The following is a 17,117-nucleotide window of genomic DNA, read 5'->3' as shown; positions in this document are numbered from 1 at the left end:
AGGATTGTTGGGGTCCCTTGGCAGAGTCCCAGGAGGAGGTCTATAGAGCTCAGAGGACCATCGGAAAACAGCTACCAGCCTTGGAGGGCATCTACAACACACGATGCCTCAGAAAAGCCACCAGCATCCACAAAGACTCTTCACTCCCCTGCAACAGTCTGTTCGAACTCCTTCCATCGGGCAGACGATACAAGGCCTTCTACGCCCGCACCTCCAGACTCAGGAACAGCTTCATCCCCAGGGCCATAGCTGCCATGAACCGGTCCTGCTGAGCCGGATGGTCACATCGCACAGTGATCCGGCACAGATCTACTTGCACTTTATTCTGTTTTAAAACTGTTACAATTTGTATCATTGGGTTGTTTAAATTAATACTGACTAGCTAATTAATTTATTGCATCGTATGGGAGGCGCATTCCCAATCTCGTTGTACCCCTGTACAATGACAATAAAGATAGATTGTATTGTATTGTATTGTATTGTATAGTATAGGGACAGGTGATGTTGGAGGGGAAGATACCTGGGGAGGGAGTGGATTGGGTGGGAGGGATGAGTGGACCTTAGTGGTATATGCCTCTATATGTCTCTGAGGGCATGCAGCTAAACGTCCCAAACTATAAAATCTGTGACATTACCAGGTTTGACCGCCAGCAATACCTGGTACCTGGGGGTTATCCTTCACTCTAGAAGCTTCCGTAACGCCTCCACAGACCAACAAGACCTTGCATTTTCAGAGCAACTTTAGTGTAGTGCGTTGATAATGAAAAGAGGTGTTTGTAAAGAATAAAAAATGAAATGCTGGATAAAATGCTCCAGGGATGCTGCCTGTCCCGCTGAGTTACTCCAGCATTTTGCGTCTATCCCCGGAGAACATGGATAGGTGATGTTTCAGGTTGGGACCCTTCTTCTGAAGAAGGGTTCTGATCCAAAGCATTACCTAGGGTCAATGCAGCATTTTGTAAACCAGCATCTGCAAATCCTTGTTCGTCTGTTGTTCAACTTCACAGGCCAGGTCTGAATTTTCTGCACAGAGATAAATGGGAATAAAACAATCAGGATGAATCAAATCCAGGGTTTATGTAAATTGGTTGGGCTCTGAGCAACTGAAGACTAAAGAACATGAGAAGATGACAAGTAAAAACACATCGCCTTTCAATAGTCGTAAAAGGGAGATCAATGCGATTAATACTTTTAAATAGAACACAATTTTAATTGCTCTTTTATCTGGCGTTCTTATTTGTTTAAGTTGTGCTTATGCAGCTGATTATCTTGTAATGTTCAGGGACACTCACTTTTGGTACCACTAAACCTGACAGAGTGAGTTGATGTGCTGCTTCATTGTAATGTTTCCGTTTATCGTGGGACATTAACATTTTTGAGCTAACCAGCAATGTACAAAACCTAAATGCCAACTCTTGTGTCTTACGCAAATGAGGTAAAACAAACCATGTTCAATTAACTGCTTCACTGCTTTCCGATCTGATAGCATGTGCCCGTGAATAAAGTCCACAAATTTGGTGGAATAGGTGGTAAAATTAAGCATGAGCGGTGCCAAACCTTGTCGAGGCTCCAAGGGGAGATTGGCACGATCCTCGACAAGTCACTGGTGAGGCCGCACTTGGGAGCATGGTGTGTAGGAAAAAACTGCAGACGTTGGTTAAAATCGAAGGTAGACACAAAATGCTGGAGCAACTCAGCGGGTCAGGCAGCATCTCGGGAGAGAAGGAATGGGTGACGTTTCAGTCTGAAGAAGGATCTCAACCCGAAACGTCACTCATTGACTCTCTCCTAGATGCTGTCTGACCCGCTGAGTTACTCCAGCATTTTGTGATACCTTCGATTTGGGTACCAGCGTCTGCAGTTATTTTCCTATACTCCTCCTCTACATCTAGAGGTGAGTTGTTAAACACAGAGAGAGGGCAACCACTCGAGATTTCCAGTCACAGAGCCGTACCGCATGGAAACAGGCCCTTCGGCCCACCTTGTCCATGCCGACCAAGTTGGCACACTGGGCTAGTCCCATTTGCCTGCATTTGGCCCATGGCTTCCTATCCATATATCTGTCAGTTATTAGCGCCGAGACATGTATCTCAGCCCTTCCCTTGGTCACCTCTGCAAACTTGTAACATCTTTGCAACACGGTCAATTGTCCTTTAATACTCTCACGGAGAAATTCTCTTTCAGGTTAAAATGTACCTGTGCCGATTAATATGTCTAAATAATGTAAAATTGCAGGGTTAAACATTCCCAAATAAAACTGAATTGCTTAATCATTATGAACAATAAAACTAAAACTGTGCAAAATTCCACTGGAGTGCAGGAGGCCGAGGGGTGACCTTATTGAGGTGTACAAGATCATGAGGGGCATGGATACAGTGAACGCTCACTGTCTTTCTCCCAGGGTAGAGGAGTCTAAAACTAGAGGGCACGGGCTTAAGGTGAGAGGGGAGAGATTTAAGAGGGACCTCAGCGGGTAACTTTTTTACTCAGGGGGTAGTCCGTATCTGGAATGAGGTGCCAGAGGAAGCTATAGATCGGATATAATTACATCTTTTAGAAGAAAATTGGACAGATATAGAGGGCAAATGGGCCTAATGCAGGCAAATGGGACTAGCCCAGTAGGCCAGCTTGGTTGGCATGGCCAAAGTGGGTGGAAGGGCCTGTTTCCGTGCTGTACGGCTGTGTGACTGTAAATGTCAAGTGGTCGCCTCCTGGTTCTGTTTTACTATGCTTTAACACAGAGGCATGCATCTCAGGCCTCCTGCTTGGTCATCTCTGAAAACCGGAGAACATTAGTTGCCCAGTACCCACGGTTTGAACCAGATCATCGTCTATCCTTTAGTTAAATGTTTTTAAATGTGCTATACAAATAAAATTGATTTGACTTGACTTGACTTAGTTCGACACAAAATGCTGGAGTAACTCAGCGGGACAGGCAGCATCTCTCGAGAGAAGGAATAGGTGACGTTTCGGGTCGAGACCCTTCTTCAGACTGGATTCCTTTGCTGGCTGAGGCTTTCAGTTACGTGCACTCAGTTATAGATTATCCAAGCTCTGGCACATTTTTGTGGCACAGTAAATTATTTACCCAACTTGTCCAACATTCCCTTTCCAAATGAAGGGTCTGATAACTTTGTTCATTTGTGCCAATTCAGCTGCTATCAGCAATAGCCCAAAAATAATTGCTTTGTTTGTTTTTTTTCCTTCTATCTGTTCAGTCATAGAATCATCGAGTCATACATCACAGTAACAGGCCTTTCGGCCCAACCCTTCCATGCCAACTGAGATTCCCCATCTACACTCGTCCCATTTGCCCGCGCTTGGCCCACATCCCTCTAAACTTTTTCTATCCATGCCCCTGCCCAACTATATTTTAAGTGTGGTAATTGTACCTGATTCAACTACTCCACGAAGCACAACTCCGTAATGAATGGGCTTATGGTGCAATTAATGGAATAGGGTCATAGAGTCATAGATTCGTGGGGTCATACAGCAAGGAAACAGGCCCTTCGGCCCAACTTGTCCAGGGTGCCCCATCTAGGCAAGTTCCACCTGCCTTCATTTGGCCCATATCCTAAACCTTTCCTATCCATGTGCCTATCCAAGTGCCTTTTAAATATTGTTATAGTAGCTGCCTCTGCTACCTCCATTGGCAGCTCGTTCCAGATACCAACCAACCTCTGTGTCAATAAACTTCCCCTCAAGGTGCCTATTAAATGTTTCCCCTCTCACCTGAAACCTACGCCCTCTGGTTCTTGGTTCCTTGAGGGTGCTGGAGGGGCAATGCATAAGATTCAGAAACAATCCTCCACACAGTATCTGAGAAGAGAGCGGAGTTAGAAGGAAGTTGGCAGCGGTTGTAAGGGTCATGGTAACCTTCAGCTCCAGGTAGTACCTTTGTTCCAGATCGGTGCTGGAGGTGTTCTTTGGTTTGAAGCACACCGTGGCGTTAGGGAGGTGCCCATTCTCTCTGTTCAATAAAGTGGATATAAATTATCCTTGCAGAACAGATTGCAGGCCTGGCGCCAGGCAGGGTGCTACCTGTAACACTGCCACCTGTTAGAGGTGCATCCTATAACACTGCCACCTGTTAGAGGTGCATCCTATAACACTGCCACCTATTAAAGGTGCATCCCAATGCAGAGTGCCACCTATAACACTGTTAGTGATACATGTTCATTGTGCCTGTCTTCGTTTGGATTAGAGATACCGCGCGGAAACAGGCCCTTCGGCCCACCGACTCCACGCCGATCAGCGATCCCCACACACTTACACTATCCTACACACACTAGGGACAATTTACAATGATACCAAGCCAATTAGCCTATACTCCTGTACACCTTTGTGGGAGGAAACCGGAGCACCCGGACAAAAACCCACACGGGTCACAGGGAGGAGCACTCTTAGTCAGGATTGAACCCGGGTCTCCGTCGCTGTAAGGCAGCGACTCTACCGCTGTGCCACCATGTCGTGGTTGAGTGCCCAGTCAAAGGTGAATGCTGTGAGACATTGACGAGGCACTTGACATTGTGAAACTAAGTACTGACGATACTCCGGAGATCATGTGGGAAGAGAACAAAGTTAATGTGTTTGATTTATTTATAAACCTCTAGCCACTGCACTGTTTCAGTTTTGGGATAGTGTGAGTGTGTGGTGAAGCACGTGAATGTTAGACACAAAGTGCTGGAGTAACTCAGCAGGTCAGGCAGCATCTCTGGAGAAAAAGGACGGTTGGCGTTCCGGGTTGGGACCCTCTTCAGACCTCTCAGACAGACTTGTGAAGAAGGGTCCCAATCCAAAACTCCATCCGCCCTATTTCTCCAGAGATGCTGCCTGCCCGCTGAGTCACTCCAGCATTTTGTGTCTATCTTCAGTACAAACCAGCATCTGCAGTTCCTTCCTACATACGGTATGTGAGTGTTATGGTTGAATGACGGAGACTGTTGCAAGGGTGAGGGGCAGGGGTGCGAATGTGTGCGGCCGTTGAGTTAAGGCTTTGATCGTGAATTCCTCACACTGATCAATGTGCAACGTTGCCTGCCGATGCTTGTTGCTTTATTCCTTGTCCTTGGTGGTGGTGGATGTGTGTGTTTGGACGTTGCTGTCGGAGTCACGGTCTCCCGGCTATCGTTCTGTGGTAGAGCATTTCACCTCAGATCAAGAGGTCCCCTGTTTGAATCCGGGTGCTCTCTCACCACTTATTCATTTCAGAAGTGTCCAGAAAAGCATTGGAATTACTTTGGCATTGAAGTCTAAGGCGCCACCTCTGGAGAACGTGGATCAGTGACGTTTCGGGTCGGGACCCTTCTTCGGATTGATTATGTGGGGGTGAGGAAGGAAGATGGAAGAGAGGAAGGGCCAGGACAAAGTGTGGAAAGCCATAGGGGGATGCAGGCGAGGGGGGTTTTGATGGGCAGATGGTTGGACAAAGGCCAGAGGTTAAAGCAGGAGGCCTGAGACAGACTGATTGATAGAGTGGATGTGGAGAGGATGATTCCACTGGGTGGGAGAGTCTCGGACCAGAGGTCAGAGCCACCGAATAAAAGGGCGTACCTTCAGGAAGGAGATGAGGAGCAATTTCTTTAGTCAGCGGGTGGTGAATCCGTGTAATTCATTGCCACAGAAAACTGTGGAGGCCATGTCAGTGGGTATTTTTAAGGCGGACATTGATAGATTCTTGATTAGTACGGGTGTCAGGGGTTACGAGGCAGGGGCAAGGGAATGGAGTGGAGAGGGAAAGATAGATCGGCCATGATTAAATGGCGGGATATACTCGATGGGCAGAATGGACTAATTCTGCTCCTAGAACTTATGAACTTATGAACTTATTGAAGAGTTGCTAATTGTGAAGCCAGAGGAAGGAATTTTTAACGTTTAGTTTAATTTAGAGAGCGGTAACAGGCCCTTCAGCCCACCGAGTCCGCACCGACCAACAATCCCCGCACATTAGCACTACCCGTTGCGGCACGGTGGCGCAGCGGTAGAGTTGCTGCCTTACAGCGAATGCAGCCCCTGAGACTCAGGTTCGATCCTGACTACGGGCGCCGTCTGTACGGAGTTTGTACTTTCTCCCCGTGACCTGCGTGGGTTTTCTCCGAGATCTTCGGTTACCTCCCACTCTCCAAAGACGTACAGGTATGTAGGTTAATTGACTGGGTAAAATGTAAAAATTGTCCCCTAGTGGGTGTAGGATAGTGTTAATGTGCGGGGATCGCTGGGCGGCACGGACCCGATGGGCCGAAGGGCCTGTTTCCGCGCTGTATCACTAAATCTAAATCTAAAAAAAAAATCTACCCACACTCGGGACAGTTTACATTGATACCAAGCCAATTGACTTACATACCTGTACGTCTTTGGAGTGTGGGAGGAAACCGAAGATCTCGCAGGTCATGGGGAGAACGTACACACCCGTTACAGACAGCACCCGTAGTCGGGATTGAACCCGGGTCTCCGGCGCTGAAAGCGCTGTAAGGCAGCGACTTTATTGCTGCGCCACCGTGCGGAAGAATGTAGAAGGCGGGGGGGGGGGGGGGGGGGGGGGGCAGGTTGGTTCTTCAGCCCTCCCCAGTCCCGAGCCAGAGAATCTGCCACTGCACGACCCTGTTTTTGAAGATGTTAGATTTTACTCGGAAGGCAGGAACGGGGTACTGATTGAGAGTGATCAGCCATGATCGCATTGAATGGCGGTGCTGGCTCGAAGGGCTGAATGGCCTACTCCTGCACCTATTGTCTATTGTCTATTGTCTATTGTTTCAACAGTGCCTTTTGCTTTCTCCGCATCAACGTGGCTTTCGTTTGCTTTCAGCTTCCCCGACCTGTGGAGCGGACGAGTTCCAGTGCGCGGGAGATGGCGAGTGTATCCCTCCCAGCTGGGTGTGTGACGATGAAGAGGATTGTGATGACGGATCTGACGAGCACCAGCATTGCCGTGAGTCCAGCCTCTTATTACAACCCGTCCAAAATGGAGGACATCAGGATAATACAACACAATACAATACAATATACCTTTATTGTCATCGTACAGGGGTACAACGAGATTGGGAATGCGACTCCCATACGATGCAATAAATTAATTAGCTAATCAGTATTAATTTAAACAACCCAATGAAACAAATTAACGTCAAACTCACGTACATCAGACTTTCTGGAATTAAGAACTGGTGCAGTTAAGAAATGGAATTAGGAATGCAATTGTTCTGTCTGGGACATCTATATACTAAAACTCTCGTTTGTTTGTTTGTTTGTTTGTTCCTGAACTACAGCCAAAACAGTACACGATACTGCGATAATGTTAGGCCCACCTTACTCACCGTCGTCCCTTTGGTGCTAATGGAAGAAGTTTCATTGAAATCGGTGTTATATGTTTGAAGTTATTCACATTTTAAAGTTTAAATCTATCTCCCAGGGAAGGAGGGGGGAGGGGGGAGGAAGGGGGTGGAGGGAGGATAAGGAAGGTTGAGGGGCGGGAGAGGGAGGGGAAGGGGAGGGAGGGGGGAGGGGAGGGGGGAGGAGGGAGGGGAAAGGGGAGGGAGAGGGGGGAGAGGGGAGGAGAGAGGAGAGGGTGCTGCACCAACGCAGGAGAGGTTTGGGCCCAACGGGTCCACTTGGTCTAGTATGACAATAAAACACACTTGACTCTTCACTCTTGACTCTTGAATTCCTCCCAAAATGCTGCCAGTCCCGCTGAGTTACTCCAGCATTTTGTGGCTACCTTCAGTGTAAACCAGCATCTGCAGTTCCTTCCTACACATATTCGAGACTAACGTGATCCACTCATCCAAGTTTTCTGAATGAAATTCGGAATGAATGATCTGTGCCTTACGTAGAAACAAGGAACCACAGATGCTCGTTATCAAGGAAAGAGCGCAAAGTGCTGGAGTAACTCAGCGGGTCAGGCAGCATCTCTGGAGAACATGGATAAGTGACGTTTCACAGAGTGCTGGAGTAACTCAGCGGGTCAGGCAGCATCTCTGGAGAACATGGATAGGTGACGTTTCACAGAGTGCTGGAGTAACTCAGTGGGTCAGGCAGCATCTCTGGAGAACATGGATAGGTGACGTTTTGGGTTGGGAATGATCTTCAGATGGAATATGTGTCCCGACCTGAAACATCACCTATCCATTTTCTCCATGGATGCTGCTTGACCTGCTGAGGTACCCCAGCACTTTGTGTCTTTCCTTCGACATGCACTTTCTATAACTGTTTGTGATGTCCCCAGGATCAGTCCTGAAATCCATGCAAGTTCATGAACATAGGATGCAGCGTTCATATTGACAGGCAGACCTATTATCTTACAATTGGTCAGCTTAATCTTAACATTGCATCGACGGTCCTAGAATCCCGATTTAAAACTGTGTTAGCCGTGAGCAGGTTCCGGCTGCTTGCCCAGGTGATCAGGGAACTCATCCAGTATCTGTAGTGGATCCAGTGCCTGCAGTTTCTTGTTCCCTACATATTTTATCGCACTGTTTCTGTCCAGTCAATCGTCCAGTGTGTAGGAAGGAACTGCAGATGCTAGTTTACACTGAGGATAGATACAAAATGCTGGAGTAACTCAGCGGGGCAGGCTGGGTCTGAAGAAGGATCTCGACCCGAAACGTCATCCATTCCATCTATCCGCAGATGCTGCCTGTCCCGCTGAGTTACTCCAGCATTTTGTGCCTCTCTAGAGAGGCAGGTATGTTACTTGAGCAAGGCACAAAGTGCTGGAGTGTCGGTGTCTGTGCTTGCCTTGTGACAGGGAAGTTGTACAAGGCATTGGATGAGGCCACATTTGGAGTATTGCGTTCAGTTTTGGTCACCCTGCTGTTAGAAAGGCAGGGAGGGGTGCAGAGAAGATTTACAAGGATGTTGCCAGGACTCGAAGACCGTAGGGACTGTAGGGAGAGGTTGAGCAGGCTAGCACTTCATTACTTGGGGCACTGGAGGATGAGGGGAGATCATATAGAGGTGTATGAGATCAGGAGAGGAATAGATCGGGTGAATGAGTCTTTTACCCAGAGTAGGAGAATCAAGAACCAGAGAACATAGGCTTAACGTGGATGGGAATAGGAACCTATGGGGCACCTCTTTTACACAAAGGGGTGGTGGGTCTATGGAACGAGCTGCTGGAGGATGCAATTGAGGCAGGTACTGTGACAACATTTGGGCTAGAACATGGATAGGATAGGTTTAGAGGGATATGGGCCAAATGCAGGCAGGTGGGACGAGTATAGATGGGACATGTTTGGTCGGCGTGGGCAAGTTGGGTCCAGGAGCAGGTTTCCGTGCTGTGTGACTCTGTGGCTCGATGAGGAAGGTGTACCAGCACCTTGAAGAAGTGAAACACTAGATTTTCTAATTCTTAAATATTGTGGTGTATGATATATTATTTTAATAATAGGTTTCATTTTTACCACATGTTGATTTTTAACTTATATACAGGGGATTTACTGATGGAACAAAACTGTTCATAAATATGACTTGCTTTTTAATTGCTTCTTTGTGTCTGCTAAACAAGGGTTGAGTGGAGTGGTCAGGAATGTGATCTGTTACTCATCGTGTTCTCCAGAGATGCTGCCTGACCCACTGCCTTACTCTAGTACTTTGTGTCTTTTTTTTGATAAACCCGTATCTGCATTTTCTTGTGCCCGACATATTTCATCGCGCTGTTTCTGTACCGTGAATGGTCCAGGGAGCAGGATGGGACTGCAGATGTTGGTTTCAACCGGGAATAGAACTAAATGCTGGAGTAACTCAGCGGGTCAGACAGCATCTCCGGAGAAATGGGAATGGGTGACGTTTCGGGTCGAGACCCTTCTTCGGTCTCACGTTCCGTGTCGAAACCCTTCTTCAGATGAAGGAAGGAGCGTCCCGACCTGAAACGCCACCTATTCCTTTTCTCCAGAGATGCTGCCTGACCCGCTGAGTTACTCCAACACTTTGTGTCCATCTTCAGTGAATTGTCATACTGAAGGTCCAGGTCTGTGTGAAGTGAACCACTGCACACAGGCTGGAGTGACTTTAATGCCCACTACACCTGCCTTTCCATGTAGCCCAAGGATGTGCCTTTAATTGTTTTATCATTCGAGATTTTAGATTTTTTAGATTTAGAGATACAGCGCGGAAACAGGCCCTTCGGCCCACCGAGTCCGCGCCGCCCAGCGATCCCCGCACATTAACACAATCCCACACACACTAGGGACAATTTTTACATTTTACCCAGTCAATTAACCTACATACCTGTACGTCTTCGGAGTGTGGGGGGAAACCGAAGACCTCGGAGAAAACCCACGCAGGTCACGGGGAGAACGTTCAAACTCCGTACAGACGGCGCCAGTAGTCAGGATCAAACCTGAGTCTCCGGCGCTGCATTCGCTGTAAGGCAGCAACTCTACCGCTGCGCCACCATTTGATAAGGGGCTCTGGTGTGACGTAATGATGACCAGTCCGTTAAGAGTGCAAGGTCAGGTTTTGTTGACATGAATTCTTTTCTTTCTGTGCAGCGTTGAAGATTTGCTCCGGTCAACAGATTACCTGCACCAATGGTGAATGTATCCCAAAAGAATACAAGTGTGACCACGTAAATGACTGCAATGATGGAATTGATGAAACAGGATGCCGTAAGTCCCTGAGTTCCCTCCCCACCCAACAAGCAACCCCCTCCCCAGATACTTCCCCCAGCAACCTCAGGAGATGTAACGCCTCCCATAGAGCCATCGAGTCATCGAGGACGGAAACAGGCCCTTCGGCTCAATTTCCCACACGGACCAACATGTGCCATCTACACTAGTCCCAGCTGCCTGCATTTGGTGCATATCCCTCCAAACCCGTGCTGTCCATGTACCTGTCGAATCGTTTCTTAAACATTGCAATTGCCCCTGCCTCAACTACCTCCTCCAGGAGCTCGTTCCCTACACCAACCACCCTTTTTGTGAAAAAGTTACCCCTCAGATTCCTATTAAATCTTTTGCTTGCAGCCCAGTGGTATGAACATTGACTTCTCCAACTTTAGATAGTTCCCCTGTCCCTCTCTTCCCCTCCCCCTTCCCAGATCTCCCGCTGTCTTCCTGTCTCCACCTATATCCTTCCTTTGTCCCGCCCCCCTGACATCAGTCTGAAGAAGGGTCTCGACCCAAAACGTCACCCATTCCTTCTCTCCTGAGATGCTGCCTGACCTGCTGAATTACTCCAGCATTTTGTGAATAAATAACTTCGATTTGTACCCGCATCTGCAGTTATTTTCTTACACAAATCTTTTGCTGTTCACCTTAAACCTATGTCCCCTGGTTCTTGATTCCCCTACTCTGGGCAGGGACTATGTGCGTCCACCCGATCTATTTCCCTCATGATTTTATACGGCTCTATCAGATCACCTCATCCTCCTGTACTCCAAGGAACAGAATTCCAGCCTGCTCAACCTCTCAGTCCTGTAACTCGGACCTTCGAGTCCTGGCAACATCCTCGTAGCCTCGTTTCTCAGCCGTGTTGCGGTAATGCTCCTGTCCTTATACCTCCTCCCTCGCCTCCATCCAGGGACCCCGCCAGATGAGGCAGAGGTTGACTTGCACCTTCTCTAACCTCATCTACTGCAGCCAGTGTGCCCGATGTGGGCTCCTGTACATCGGCGAGACCGTACGTAGACTCGGCGACCGTTTCACTCAACACTTGCACTTGGTCCGCCAAGGCCTGCTGGATTTCCCAGCTGCCAACTTCCCTTCCTATTCCCACATTGACTTTTCCGTCCTGGGCCTCCTCCATTGCCAAACTGAAGGAACAGCACCTCATATTCCGCTTGGGGAGCTTACACCCCAGCGGTATGAACATCAAATCTTCCAATTTCAAGCAATACCCCCTGCCCCTCCCACCCCATCCCTTCCCCACTTCCAGCACCCATCCATTTCTCCCACCAACCCTTTCCCTTTCCCTTTCCACTCCCACTCACCTCCCACTCTCCCTATTCCAAGATCCCCAGCTCCCTTTATTCCCCCACCCTCTTTCCCCACCCCATCCCATTCCCCCTATATCTTGCCCCTCAGTTTTACATTTCAAGAGAGTTGTGGATATATCCCAGGCCATCACACAAACCAACCTTCCTTCCTTCGACTCCATCTACACTTCACGCCGCCTCGGCAAGGCCAGCAGCTTGATCAAGAACGAGCCACTCCCTCTTCTCCCCTCTCCCATCACGCAGGAGGTACAGAAGTGTGAAAACGCACACCTCCAGATTCAGGGATAGTTTCTTCCCAGCTGTTATCGGGCAACTGAACCATCCTAGTGCTGAGCTACTATCTACCTCCTTGGAGACCCCCTGGACTATCTTTCATTGGACTTTAGTGGGCTTTGTCTTGCATTAAAATGATTCCCTTTATCATGTATCTGTACACTGTGGACGGCTTGATTGTACAGTCATGTATAGACTTTCCGCTGACTGGTTGGAATGCAACAAAATCTTTTCACTGGACCTCTGTAAACATGGCAACTAAACTCACCCTTTTCACCTCTAGCTTTTGTCATTTACTCCACCCATCTGCCCATCATCCACCCTCCCTCACATGCACCGTGCCCTCCATAATGATTAGGAGAAAGACCCATCATTTATTTATTTGCCTCTGTACTCCACAATTTGAAATTTGCAATAGATAAAAATCACATGTGGTTAAAGTGCACATTGTCAGATTTTATCAAAGGGTATTTTTATACATTTTGGTTTCACCATGTAGAAATTACAGCTGTGTTTATACATAGTTCCCACATTTCAGGGCACCATAATGTTTGGGACACATGGCTTCACAGGCGTTTGTAATTGCTCAGGTGTGTTTAAATGCCTCCGTAATGCAGGTATAAGAGAGCTCTCAGCACCTCATCTTTCCTCCAGTCTTTCCATCACCTTTGGAAACCTTTATTGCTGTTTATCAACATGAGGACCAAAGTTGTGCCAATGAAAGTCAAAGAAGCCATTATGAGACTGAGAAACAAGAATAAAATTGTTGGAGACATCAGCCAAACCTTAGGCTTACCAAAATCAACTGGTTGGAACATCATTAAGAAGAAAGAGAACACTGGTGAGCTTACTGATCGCAAAGGGACTGGCAGGCCAAGGAAGACCTCCACAGCTGATGACAGAAGAATTCTCTCCATGATAACGAAAAATCCCCAAACACCTGTCTGTCAGATCAGAAACACTCTTCAGGAGTCAGGGGTGGATTTGTCAATGACCACTGTCCGCAGAAGACTTCATGAACAGAAATACAGATTCCACACTGCAAGATGCAAACCACTGGTTAGCCGCAAATATAGGATGGCCAGGTTACAGTTTGCCAAGAAGTACTTAAAAGAGCAACCACAGTTCTGGAAAAAGGTGAGACGAAGATTAACTTATATCAGAGTGATGATAAGAGCAAAGTATGGAGGAGAGAAGGAACTGCCCAAGATCCAAAGCATACCACCTCATCTGTGAAACACGGTGGTGGGGGTGTTATGGCCTGGGCATGTATGGCTGCTGAAGGTACTGGCTCACTTATCTTCATTGATGATACAACTGCTGATGGTAGTAGCATAATGAATTCTGAAGTGTATAGACACATCCTATCTGCTCAAGTTCAAACAAATCCTCAAAACTCATTGGCTGGCGGTTCATTCTACAGTAAGACAATGATCCCAAACATACTGCTGAAGCACCAAAGGAGTTTTTCAAAGCTAAAAAATGGTCAATTCTTGAGTGGCCAAGTCAACCACCCAATCTGAACCCAATTGAGCATGCCTGTTATATGCTGAAGAGAAAACTGAAGGGGACTAGCCTCCAAAACAAGCATAAGATAAAGATGGCTGCAATCCAGGCCTGGCAGAGCATCACCAGAGAAGACACCCAGCAACTGGTGATGTCCATGAATCACAGACTTCAAGCAGTCATTGCATGCAAAGGATATGCAACAAAATACTAAACATGACTACTTTCATTTACATGACAATGCTGTGTTTGAAACATTATGGTGCCCTGAAATGGGGGGACTCTGTATAAACACTGCTGTAATTTCTACATGGTGAAACCAAAATGTATAAAATTGGCCTTTATTGAAATCTGACAATGTGCACTTTAACCACATGTGATTTTTTCTATTACAAATCTCGAAGTGTGGAGAATAAATAAATGATGGGTCTTTGTGCCAAACATTGTGGAGGGCACTGTATCCACCTATCACTTGAGTAGATAGGGGCAGAGGTTGCCATGCAGTTCAGTGACTGCATTGAATTGATTGCTGCGTTTAGTGAGACTATCGCGGTCACACAGTGGAACAGTTGACCCGGGTTTGCTAACAAGAAAGAACACTGCCGTTCTATGTGTGATTGTGTACACATCACTGCTGATGCCATCATTTGGAGTCATTTAACGAGGTGAATGTTCTACACCTACTCCTGCATGAAGTGCATGGTTACATCCATTAACTCAATTAGCAGGAGCGCGGTGAACCTGTGTGGTTCAGCCTTCGATTGAGATTTCATGCTCAGCTAAGTTTGAGAGTGTCCAGAGCCAAGGTAAACAGATGCGATCGTGGATAACGAACATCAGCGGCCTGGGGGGGGAACAAACCTCCATTATATAATCATTCCCAGAAAGCCTCATTGTACCATGTACTGTACCTGGCAAAACATTCCTCCAACAGTTACAGCTAACAGTTTGATTGCCACTCATTACAATGGATCGTTACATTTATTTGTGGGAATGGGATTGAAAACATTTCGCTTAGACTATTATTCTACCTTTGCAACGATGATATTGTAGAATAGATTTTTACATTAGTTGCTTAGGGGAACCTATTAATGATTGCATATGGCACAAAAAGCTTATGAGCTGAAATACAAATTTATAAATTGATAAAACGCACGTTGGCCTTCATCAGTCAGAGTGTTCAGTCTGAAGAAGGGTCTCGACCCGAAACGTCACCCATTCCTTCTCTCCCAAGATGCTGCCTGGCCCGCTGTGGCACTCCAGCATTTTGTGTCTACCTGTTGAGTATAGACGTTGGGAGGACATGTTGCAGTTACATAAGACGTTGGTGAAGTCACGTTTAGAACATTGTGTTCCGTCTTGGGCACCATGTTATAGGAACGATGTTGTCAAGCTGGAAAGGATGCAGAGAAGATTTACGAGGATGTTGCCAGGACTCGAAGGCCTGAGCTACAGGGAGAGATTGAGCAGGCGAGGACTTTATTCCTTGGAGCGCAGGAGGATGAGGAGTGATCACATGGAAGTGTACAAAAACACGAGAGGAATAGATTGGGTAACCACGTAGAGTCCCTTGCCCAGAGTAGGAGAATCGAGAACCAGAGGACATTGGTTTAAGGGGAAAGATTTAACAGGAACCCGAGGAGTAACTTTTTTACACAAAGTGTGGTGGGTGTATGGAATGAGCAGCCAGAGCAGGTAGTTGAGGCAGATACTATCGCAACGTTTATGAAACATTTAGACATGTACATGGATAAGATAGGTTTAGAGGGATATGAGCCAAACGCAGGCAGGTGGGAGTCGTTTAGATGGGACATGAACACACTAGGAGTACTGTGTAGAGTTCTGGTCACCCTGTTATAGGCAGGATGCCATTAAGTTGGAAAATGTGCAGGAGTTTCATCATCTCGACCCGAAAAGTCACCCATTCCTTCTCTCCAGAGATGCTGCCTGTCCCGCTGCGTTACTCCAGCATTTTGTGTCTGCCATCAGGATATACCTGGGTTTGTGGGCTTGAGGTATTGGAGAGGTTGGACAGGCTGGGACTTTTTCTTTGGGATGCAGGAGGCTGAGGGGTGACCTTATTGAGGTGCACAAGATCATGAGGGGCATGGACAAAGTGAAGGGAGAGATTTAAGAGGGACTTCAGGGAGAAGTTTTTCACTCAGAGGGTAGTCCGTATCTGGACTGAGCTGCCAGAGGAAGCAACAGAAGTGCATACAATTTGACTTTTAAAAGACACTTGAACAGATATATGAATAGGAAAGGTTTAGCAGCCTATGTTTCCAAGTACAGGGCAATAGGATTACTGCAATATGCCAACTTGGTTGGTGTGAACAAGGTGGGTCGAAGGGCCTGTTTCCATGTCGTGCAACTCTATGACTCTGATACCAGTTAAAAGACATCTGGACTGAGATTTGGATAGGAAAGATTTAAAGGGATTTGGGCCACATGCAGGCAAATGAGACTGGCATAAATGGGGCATCTTGGTCGGTGCGGATGAGTTGAGCAAAAGGCCCCGTATCTCCGCTGTAACTCTCAATGACTCTAAATTTAGAAATCAACGATAATTTTAACATGACATTTATTTTCCTTGCCATCTCTTCCTGTAGATTACCCCCCTTGCGTACAAATGGAGTGTGCAAATGGAGCATGTTACAACTCCAGCCAGCATTGTGATGGAAGGCTGAGCTGCAGGGACGGATCGGACGAGAGCAATTGCAGTAGGTTCTGTTTTCCTCATGTTTATGGGGATATGGGGAGAAGGCAGGCACAGGTTACTGATTGAGGATGATCAGCCATGATCATAATAATGAATGGCGGTGCTGGCTCAAAGGGCCGAATGGCCTCCTCCTGCACCTATTTTCTATGTTTCTATGTTTAGATCCTATATTACCGAATCCAAAACAAAGAATGGGTCGACTGGGCTTGTATTCACTGGAATTTAGAAGGATGAGAGGTGATCTAATAGAAACATATAACATTCTTAAGGGATTGGACAGAAAAACAGAAAACATAGAAAATAGGTGCAGGAGGAGGCCATTTGGCCCTTCCAGCTAGCTTTGAGCCAGCATCGCCATTCATTGTGATCATGGCTGATCATCCACAATCAGTAACCCGTGCCTGCCTTCTCCCCATATCCCTTGATTCCGCTAGTCCCTAGAGCTCTATCTAACTCTCTTTTAAATTCATCCAGTGAATTGGCCTCCACTGCCTTCTGTGGCAGAGAATGTGACAGGCTAGATGCAGGAACAATGTTCCCGATGTTGGGGAGTCCAGAACCAGGGGTCACAGTTTAAGAATAAGGGGTAGGCCATTTAGGACTGAGATGAGGAAAAAACTACCCTAGCTCATGGCGTTCGTAGCGTTGTACCATCCACTCATGCCGCCTGACCCCCTGATTTCCTCCAGT

At 47.1% G+C, this 17,117-nt stretch overlaps 1 protein-coding gene across 1 annotated transcript in view; it reads left to right on the top strand.

Moving 5' to 3' along the window:
* The first annotated feature begins 6,612 nt into the window (after window positions 1–6,612).
* lrp2a (low density lipoprotein receptor-related protein 2a) overlaps window positions 6,613–17,117 on the top strand; it is a 210,335-nt gene continuing 199,830 nt past the window's right edge. Inside the window, exons 1-4 of the mRNA XM_078404632.1 lie at window positions 6,613–6,633; window positions 6,760–6,928; window positions 10,485–10,601; window positions 16,318–16,428. Of these exons, the coding sequence (XP_078260758.1) occupies window positions 6,613–6,633; window positions 6,760–6,928; window positions 10,485–10,601; window positions 16,318–16,428 (418 nt within the window). The remainder of the gene's footprint in view (window positions 6,634–6,759; window positions 6,929–10,484; window positions 10,602–16,317; window positions 16,429–17,117) is intronic.

Source organism: Rhinoraja longicauda, chromosome 8 (assembly GCF_053455715.1).
Source record: "Rhinoraja longicauda isolate Sanriku21f chromosome 8, sRhiLon1.1, whole genome shotgun sequence".
In the NCBI taxonomy this organism is placed as follows: Eukaryota; Metazoa; Chordata; class Chondrichthyes; order Rajiformes; family Arhynchobatidae; genus Rhinoraja; species Rhinoraja longicauda.
Note: the sequence above shows the minus strand (reverse complement) of the source record. Positions and strands in the feature narration are given on the sequence as shown.